This window comes from Temnothorax nylanderi, unplaced genomic scaffold, assembly GCF_030848795.1.
Source record: "Temnothorax nylanderi isolate EJ_2023f unplaced genomic scaffold, tnyl_v1.0 TNYL_tig0086_pilon, whole genome shotgun sequence".
NCBI classification, from domain to species: domain Eukaryota; kingdom Metazoa; phylum Arthropoda; class Insecta; order Hymenoptera; family Formicidae; genus Temnothorax; species Temnothorax nylanderi.
In genome coordinates this window covers 376432-386663 of record NW_027249148.1, presented here as the reverse complement: position 1 = coordinate 386663, position 10232 = coordinate 376432, and the positions used below count along the sequence as shown (strand labels likewise).

The 10232-nt window shown below is 36.6% G+C and overlaps 1 protein-coding gene across 1 annotated transcript in view; it reads left to right on the top strand.

Moving 5' to 3' along the window:
• Positions 1 to 10232, top strand: part of LOC139774730 (zwei Ig domain protein zig-8) — a 91694-nt gene that overhangs the window by 69327 nt on the left and 12135 nt on the right. Inside the window, exons 2-3 of the mRNA XM_071710155.1 lie at positions 630 to 748; positions 4679 to 4860. Of these exons, the coding sequence (XP_071566256.1) occupies positions 691 to 748; positions 4679 to 4860 (240 nt within the window). The 5' untranslated portion in view covers positions 630 to 690. The remainder of the gene's footprint in view (positions 1 to 629; positions 749 to 4678; positions 4861 to 10232) is intronic.

Genomic DNA, 10232 nt, shown 5'->3' with positions numbered 1-10232 from the left:
TCTTGTAGCTCGATCTACGGTTGCTATATTATTTGCTTCAAAAAATTTGCTGTCGCGCTTTATATTAACATTACAAATTGCTAGCATTACTTAAATGGGAATTAGTTTATTTCGTATGTAAAATGGAGTTAAAATTTTCTGTCGGCGTAGCGCGCTCTATTTATATTAAATTTTTCAAGTTTGTTGGCACAATTTTCTATGTCGAAAAATATGTCGGCTTGAAGTTGACGGCAACGTATGATGAATAAGCAAGGAATATGGACCGCTGCCTGGCATAAAATTAATCAACTTCTTGCATCAACGATGTGCAACGCATTTTACAGCATGCACTCAACAACTACTGCTGTTCTTTAATTAAAATTCTAAGCTTGACAATTGTTAAGCTTTGGAAGCTACATGAAATGCTATATAAATTGATTAACTTCGAGAAGACTATTGAAACAATGTATTTTTCTGCATCACTTTTATTGATCACTTTTCAGTCCTTTCAGTGATAAATCTTGATTTTAATTTATCTAAAAATGAACAAACTAGACGGCTATTTAAAGGAAAAAACATTTACATATTGAAGTAATTAACTAAAATCGTAAAAAACGAGTGTTAAAAGTGATGTTTCTTTTGGATTTCAGTTGTTTCGAAAGAGATGCATGTCTGAGGAAAGGAGAGAGACACGAGTATTTTGTGATCATCATGAAGACACTCTGGATCGTGGTGGTCATCCTACTCGAGATACACTTGTACTTTACAGGTGAGTTTGGATTTATGAAAAGGTATAATTTTGTTATACTATTATTATACAATGTATATCGCATACTGCATGATATCTTGAACATGCAATTATTGAATAAGCAAAAAAATTTGAAAGAGGAAATTTTTAAATAAAAGTTTGATAAGTTCTACATTAATTTAAATATATAATGTGGAACGTTGTATATTTTAAAATGCAAAACACAAACGTTCTTTTTAATTATTCGCAGAAACAGGAATAAAAGTCATAGTTTTGTAAAAGAAAACGCTATTTATTATTTAGCATTTCTAAATTTTACATTTATAGTTGCATATACCACTAGCGCGCGCATTGCTACTTCATTTGGAATTCTTCAGGTGTTTCGGATATTACGTATTTAATTTCGTCGCGTCAGGGGAACGTGGGATTTTTGAAGATTTTATAGGATTAGAGTTAGAAATTGTGGCGGGGAAAACGACATGCTCATTCGTATTTCTACCTCGTGCATTTTCCTCTTCGCAAATCGCGTGTTTAAGTATAGCGGCTCTCCTAGCCTAAATAATTTTGTTTCTAATTCTCCACCGCGTCGTACTCTTCCTCATTGGTATTCGCTTCGCGGCGGCATACAATTTTCAACGGTAATGATGCTGCCTGAAGAAACACAGGCGGCACGCCACACTCTTCCGTATTTGCGTTCAGGCGAGTTATTTTCGTGCCCGGCAATGGAAAACACTTAATCCGGCTGACAAGCAATTTCCGGTTATCGTGTTGCTTAAGTGACGTACTTTTGCCTCGTTAGTGTTGAACTTTTCGACGGGCGTATCGAAATCGCGTCGATCGCTCGTCGCGTTGTGTCCTTACGTCATGATTCCCTTCTTCTCGGGACAGCAAAGCTGTCGGCGCTGATATATATACCAACCGGACAAATTCACAGAACGCCTCATTTCCGAACGAGACGATGCGGTACTGCGAATTTAGGTCGTCGCCGTAACACCTCCAAAGCTTTAGATCTAATTGAAAGTTTAATTAAATGCACATCGGCCCCTATTACCGAGCCGTTTTACGATTCCCGATTCGGCAAACTTTCCGAAATTGTGCTAGATTAATCTTCCACTATGTGCGAATACTAATCACCGGTAAATTTAATTTAGAAAATTGCACCAACCCATTTTACTTTGTCTTTGCTCAAGTTAACGACAAGGCGTTTATAAGATTTAATATACCCATTTGTGCTAATTATTTTCTGCTTTATTGTGTATTATTGCCGAAAATACATCGCGTCACAGCTTGTAGATACAGCTTAAATATTAAAACTTATACTTCAGAGATTTATATCGAGAGACTTGTATCATACCGCAATTAAATATTTTCACAGTTTATGCATGGATAATTCTAGATGTTCATATGGAAAGAGATATTTCAGGAAAATCGAGTTTGTGAATGTTGAATAGCCATATACTCAGTTAGCCGGTAAAATAAATACGCGAGCGAGAATTTAGTAATATTTTAGCGCACGGCAAGATTTATATTTAAATATTTTTATTATGGAGTGTTAACTTTTATTGCATTACTAATTAATAATTTTCGTGTTTATAAATTGCGCGTTATAAATAGGAATACAATATTTTTAATGTAAAAGTATTTAATTTTAATTATAATATATTACTTTTTCTTAAATTTTATATTTTATTAAAATTAATCTAATATTTAATATAATATTCTTTTATTACATGATGTGAAAATCTCTATAATTTTTTTTACAAAGTAGGGATATCTACTTTAATAAGCCCTCAGGGTTTCATTCGTTTAACCGCTCCTTCTTTTCTTTTTTTTATTAATTCTAGTCGCGGAGAGAATTCGAGTATTTTTCCCGCGAGAATTTCTGGCGAATAATCACTTTGAGATACTGACGGTGGCAACGATGTTAATTCATTTCGACGAGAAAATTCAAGTGAGATACGTGCTATGCTGATCAACATAGAGAGACTAGCCTGTAACAGCCTTTTATATTATTAACGACAAATGCAGAACACGTTCATGCACAAAGATTCCGTGTTATCCATCGATCGAGCTTTTTCTAACTTGCATAAAAAAGAGACTGAACTCATCGTTCATTACATTACGTAAATTAATTGAGATGGGTATTAATAAAACATAAATTATGTGTTTATAATGGTTCTTTTCTTGTTTTATATATATATATATATATATCTATTATGGGAAATACACACACATTTTATATTTTGTTTTATATTCTAACAATATCTAATTGTATATAATAAAAATTAAATAAAAGTGTAATGTTAATGTAATGAATATTATTTAACAAATTGACTTATCATGATTAATTAGTGTCTAAAAATCAATTTACACAAGAGCCACAATCTTTTGTATAAATGTGTATAAATGTAAAGTGAAATCTTGTTACGATGCAATTAGCAAAATAGAGTCTTTTAAACTTGTAAATTATTGAAACGTGCAAATATGAGAAAAAGAGAAATAATATGATGGCAATATGATGGTATTGCGTAATTGGATTGATAGGTTTTACTTATAACGATCAAAGAGAAAATTCTGTTATTAATATTAATGCATTTTCTTAATTAGAAAGTGTATTATTAAAGTATATAAATATTTAATTTGCTGAATATTAGAATAAAATTAGATCATAAAGATTATATTTGTCATTCGCGAACGCATTTGTCTAATATAACTTACGTAAAAGCCGAATTATAGTTGCGTACTATTGTGTAAGAAGAACTGCAACCAAACAAAAATGTTGCCATAAACGTTCACGCGGCGCGGCGTGTATATCGCAACGTTTTAAAAGCGAACTTTGCATCGTTGGCGCGAGGCGTCAAGTTTCGAGCTCGGGCTTTCAACTCGTTGAACAGAAATAGAGGCTTTCCAGCTGGATATTTGCCAGTTGAAAATCTCGCTCGAAAAAGACGCTCGCGGATAAAATTCTCGCGGAAGATTCTTTTTTTTTTTTCTCGGGAAAGTCTGAGATGTGCCCAGAGACAAGCAGGAGGCGAGGCACAATGCAAGAAAGTTTCCGGCTGAATATCTGCGGGAATTCGCCGCGGTTTGGCGCATCTTGGGCACCGGTAAACGTCCAACTGAACCATCGTAATTGCCATGACTAAGTTATTCACTTAAGCCACTCGGGCGACGCTCGGGTTATGCGTTATCGTCGCGATGGTGGCTGCATTAATCTCGGAGCAGGAGGGTGCTCCGTCGTCTCTCACATTCTCTGCGCCGCGCCCTTCGTCAACCATGGAAATCGCTCTTAATCCTTGATCATAGCCGGCCTTAAAACTAATAGCCCTCATAGGAGAGACAGATATTATGAGCGCGGAACTTTGCTAGATGTACGAGAAAACACGTGGCGTGATTTCTCACATTTTATTACAGCACTTTCGTAATTTTCATTTAATTGAATCTTCTGGGAGACTTTAATTAATCAATCCCTGTTCTGCAATCTGCGCTAAGGTCTGAGTAAAAGAAAGATTAAAAGAAAAAGGTCGCATTAAAGAGCAGATTTATATAGAGCTCCTATTTTTACAATATTCATATATTCCCAGAGGATTTTTTGTATAAAATTATTATTGTAACCAAGACATGACATACTGTACCCACTTTACAATTAGTTTTACAATTGCGTAGAGAAGTAAAATAAAGATTTAGAATATTTTTAAGATTGTTTATACAGATTAAAAGCAATTTTTACGTGGGGAAATATCTTGAAAATATGTCGTATATAGTGTAACAAATATATAATATATTATAACTATCTGAAACCAATTTTCAGATTTAGAATTTACGGCGACGAAAAAGATTGTTAGTAATATTAATTTGTTGATACGACACGTCATACACAGATGTTACTTGGATCGAGCAAAATGGTTTTCTTCTATCTTCAGAAAGCATTGTTGTAATTTATGTCCGCAGTGAGCCAGGCGAAGCATCAGCAGAACTCAAGTGCCAATAATGCAATCGCCCCATTGAATGCCCCGGAGGGTAAAAATGAAGATGTTCGTGATGTTCTTGAAGGACCAATTGGAGAGGTGCTTGCTCAAAGTGGTACCACGGCAGTTCTGCCGTGCAAAATTCCCGATCCTGGAGCTGGAACAGTAAGTGTCACACAGTTTGCATAACGATATTTTACTTCAGTTCATTTAAATGTCAATGTTTCTTTTGATTAAAAGTATATCTATATGTTATTTGTTTCACCGATAAAAAATAATTGCAATATGACTAATTTTGTCAGATCCTTTTTATGTCTGTCGTTTGAATATGTATTGTTGAAAATAATGTTATAAAAATTGATTTGCTCGCGTTGTATTTTACTAGCAGTATACGCAATTTGAAACGGTACATAAATTGAATATTATTTACAAATGCAGTTATTAATATCGTGCTACAATAAATTATAGTAGATATACAAAAAGAATTAAAATTCCTATTACGCAAACGTGGAAATCAGCTGAAAACGACATTATTCACTGAATTAAAATGCTTAATTGAAATACGTAATAAACGAGTAATTTTTCAGGGAATTATTTCTCTGACGGAATATTGAAATATTAATAATCAACATTTTTCCCTGCTCGATTCCTCTCTTCGTACCATTTCTCTACCCCATCTCAAAAGCCGCTCGTCGTCTTCTTCCATTCACACCAGATTTTCCAGATTTTCATTTCCGTTATACGGACAGGTCCGAACGATCCTCATTTAATTTCCGTTTCCTATCGCGCACATGCCAAGCGCGAGTGATCCATAAAGAAACGGAGTATTCGCTGTTTCTAATATGGTTGGCGTTCGTGTCGTAGCGGTGAAACGACCATTCAAATGTAAACCGTCGGGACGGTGAATGACAAACGCGAAGATAAAATTTGCAATGTCGAAGAGGCTCTTTGCAGGAAAAATATCCTCCATCACGGCCGCTATTAAAGTTGAAGTACAAATTTTCTTTAATACACGAATTATCTCGGCAATCGCTTGCTGACAATATTTTCAGACGCGTTTTATCTTCATCGCTTGGTGCTTCGTCAAAAAAGAACAAAATGAATTACGCAACACGCCAAGACAACGACATGCGTGACTAATTTCCATTTATCGCACGTGATGACGTTGATATATCTCCACACATCGCGTCCACGGGTCTGTTCAATGAAGAATTACACACCTTCTTTGAAAAAAAAAAAAAAAAAAAGAATTATTTTTGTCAAAGTATGGTATCAAATAAAACAATATATTTTTTTATGTGCCAGACTAGAGTCAAGCTCAACAGGGTCTTCTTTCCCCGCTAATTTTTCCAAGCCCGTTCCCTTGAGCCATACCCTACGACATGGTCGATTTCACATTACAAACTTTTAATTCGTTCCATCCACGTTTACAGTTTACCATAGAAGTTGGTAACAAAAAACTCAATTTTTTAGATACCACCATTATCAACAACAATGGTCTTATCGAATTTGATTGGTATCATAAGCCCACCTTTTCGGGCCGTTATTTAAATTACAATTCTTGGAATGTCCACCATATTTTTTTAACTTTGCGAAAAGACTGATTCTATTGTGAAGATGTTAAAGATTTTTTTATTGCAGTAAAAGTACAAGAAATGAAAAAATCATACATTTATCTTATAAACGGGCTTAACGTAGCGCGTTTTAATAACTCTTTATGGATCTCGGGTTTCTTTGATTTGTCGAGCTCGCTGATTGAAAGCACAGACATGTATGATACTCTATTCCTTATGGATATATAGATTCTGCGTAACCACGCAAACATGTGCGTCCTATATACGGCCTGCGGTGTTGAAAGCGGAAACGAACGCGATGCGCCATGCTGGAGGTATAAATGATAGGTCGATATGGTATTTTTGCCCGTGAGTTGCGGGCTGTTTGCTCTTTCTCTCTCTCTCTTTCTCTCTCTCTCTCTCTCTCTCTCTCTCTCTCTCTCTCTCTCTCTCTCTTTTTGCCTGCGACCCTCGCTATGTACTTTAATGCTGCAGCCGTCGGTCCAGCAAATTGCCCCAGTTTTACGGTCTACAGCGGTGTGGTACTTCGGCATAGCGTATGCTCTTTGTCTTACTTAGAGTGCCACGAGAAAAATCAACGGACAATCTGCGTGAATGGCGTACGCATCTGCATTCGTGCTTCATCCCGAATTATTTTCACCCATATCGGACTCGGCATTTCGGTAACGATGAACGTGAGGTATTGATTGACCCAAACAACACTAAAAAAAATCGATGTCCATCGCTCCATCGCACCACACGAGTTAGAATTGTTCTTTTTAGGACTCTATCCGAATTCTCGCATCTCCCGCGCCTCTTGACGTCTACATTAACTCGGCCTTTCTCCGCGGGAAATTGGGGATTACACCTCCGCCAAACCCCGCATCTCGTCGGTCGATTCAGTATTTGGAATGTATTCTCTCGTGAACAATGCCGAATTCCGCGCCGTTATACCAGATGCCTATTACGCTTGCCTCTGCCCTCGCGAAGCCGAGAAGTTCACTCGGGAATATTTTAGAATATTTTAGCGGGTTTCAACATTAAACCAAGGACGCGCCAGATGCCGCGTGAAACTGTATTCCTCTTTTTTTCTCTCCCCGTCCGCAAAAAAAGGGGTGAGGAAGGAACGAAAGGGCAATCCGCGTTATGTGCATACGCGATATCGAGATGGTGGAAACATTCCTCTCTCGATACTCGCTGGCTGGGGGTATACTTTAGAAATCGGAATGGAATTCCGAGAGTCGACAGACGATTCTCTCTGCGCGACAGGCGACGCACGTTTCCATGAAATTCCGACGGGTTTCCCGTGCCAGCAACATCGCGCGAGACGTAAGCCGACTTTAAACGCGCATTTTCCAACACACCTGTTTCGTATCGTTTGAAAACGGACTTATATATATACATATATATAAAACGGTCATATTTGGAGTGGAGCCGTCCGTCATACGGAGTATGTCAAAAGTTACAGACTATCGTCTTTAAATAAAACGATAAATTTCTCGATAGTGATCAAATCTCGTTACGGATGTACTCTTCATTAAAACAGACATTTTTAAATAAAAATCTCTTCGCATTATCATTCCTCCGGTGGTTTTCGCATTTATAAACATGATCCTGCAGCATCTCTTCCTTGAGCATTTAATAAATTATACTTTTACGGAAAAACGGGGATTCTTTTGAGTTCTGCAGGCTTCTTTCTTAAACAGAACAGTTGCTCGCTTTGACATAAATTGAAATCGCGTTTCAATAGTCCGAAACAAATCGATAACGCGCTGCGTGTCAATGCTAAAGCCCGCAACCGCCATAAACGGGCATGAAAACTTGGGAACGCTCTCGGGGGATGCGGCATGTTTATACGAAGTCCACGGAGGGTTTGCTCTTCTTCCTTTGATTTCTGGATTTTACAGCTCCGCTGGGTACGAAGAGTAGAGACTTCAGCTCGTAATTTACTTACAGCGAGAGTATTCCAGGTTTCTTGCCACTTCACGCATTTTACCAGAGTTATGTACAAATTTAACGGCAGCAAAGCGATTTATGTTTTTAACATCCATTTTCTTTACAAAACTTCGTTTCCAATAAGCGTATAATTGCACGAAGAGGAAGTACCCTTGATTAAATTATTGAAATGCATTTATATCTTAATCGAGTAAAATTTTAGCAAATTGAACTTGATTTAGTGCTTATTATTTATATGAAATAAATAATTTGTTGTTTGTTAGGCAAGTTGATTTTGCGGAAGAGATAACTGAAAGCAAAATTTATCCATAATGAATATAAACCAAATAAATTTATCCAAAATGAATATATAAGTAATAAATTATAATAAATATATAAATGGCAAATTCCTGGATAGTAATTAAATCTCGTTACGGATGTACTCTTCATTAAAACAGCCGACATTTTCAAATAAGAATCTCTTCGCTTTGCCAATAACGTAATATTGATAAATAGTATCATATTTTACAGTTAAATAAAAAAAACCGTAGCTTTAATTTTATGAAAATTTCAGAAAATCAGAACTGTGAGCTTGAGATGTTTTCCTATACAGTTTGAGAGATTGATATGTTTATTTATCGTCTTTCGCTGCATCGGACCGATCGCTCGCTGGCGCGATTTTTGTTCTGGACGATACAAAAGTTGCAAAATCTAAGGCCACTTATGCAAAACTCCCTGTCACGAACCGCATATAACCTCGACGAATCCCGCGCGTCGTCGTCAACCATGAATAAAAGATGAATTCATGCGCGTCTTGTGTACTACAGAAATACAGAAACAAGAAATAAGGCTGCCCCAAGGCTTCTTTATGCCGCGGCTAAGGCCAAAACAAATAAAAAGTGCCTCGCTATCGCGGGTGGCAAAAGGGGCGGGGTTGAAGAAAGGGAGGGAAAAAGTGCATTACATCTTGTCTATGTAACTGCCGTCGTACGGAAGTTTATCCTTTCTGCGACGAAGTAACATGTCGTGTATTCATAGTGATAACCAGATATAGGTGTCGTAAAATTTGTTCAAACGATGAATAAATGGTATCTATCTAAACTAAAGTATTATTTACTAAAATATAGTAAGTAATAATGACTAGAGTAAATTGAATTTAAAGGATGAATCGATTCCTGAATTGAGAACCATGTCTAATTATCTACTTCCAATTTAATCTAATTATCACGCTGAATCATTATTACATTTTCTTAATTATAGGTTCCTTAATTAGGCGTTATAAATTAATATATTTTATTTTGAGATAATAGCATTAGATACCTATATGTAGATAAATGATAAATCTATAGATACAAATCCATAGATATAAATAAGAGATATAATATGTAATATCATTAGATTTATCGTACGAATTCTTCCATTGAATGTTTTCATTCTAAAAATATTTTTTTAACAGCAAGAAGTTTCTCATAAAATCTTCTATTACACACGTTTCGATATCCACTACTTTAAGGATGAGACACAGTACGATCAGTACAAATTCCTGCGCGTATTTTCCACTTATAAGATATCGTATTACCGTGTGTAAATTATCGGCAGACTTCTTTTCGCGTTTTATCAATGAGCTCCGGGATTCTTCAGTTTAAAACATCATTTATCTTTCCTTCGGAATGCGCCGAAAAAGTTTCGCGCAAAAGTTGAGCGGCGGAAATATTCAAAGCCGTTTTTGTACCCAGCTTCTTATATTCGCCGTATTCTCCCAAGTATCCGGTGTTATTTTAAATCCAGGAGAAACTCCTGAGAGATATCAAACGTTTCTTTTTACGGCAGTTCGTACGGACGTATATATTCAGAGAAATTTTCGCTCTAACGTAAATTGAGACTCGGGAAGTCGAGTTACCCGATGGTACCGGCTGCTCGAGAAGCACAATAGGCTATTTGTTTCGTCGCGGAAGGATTCGCGATCCGGATGGAACCTGCGGAGGCCGGACGTCTTAAGTATGCTTTCCGCGCGGTAATTAATCATTATTCCCCGCGGGCCGCGATTCA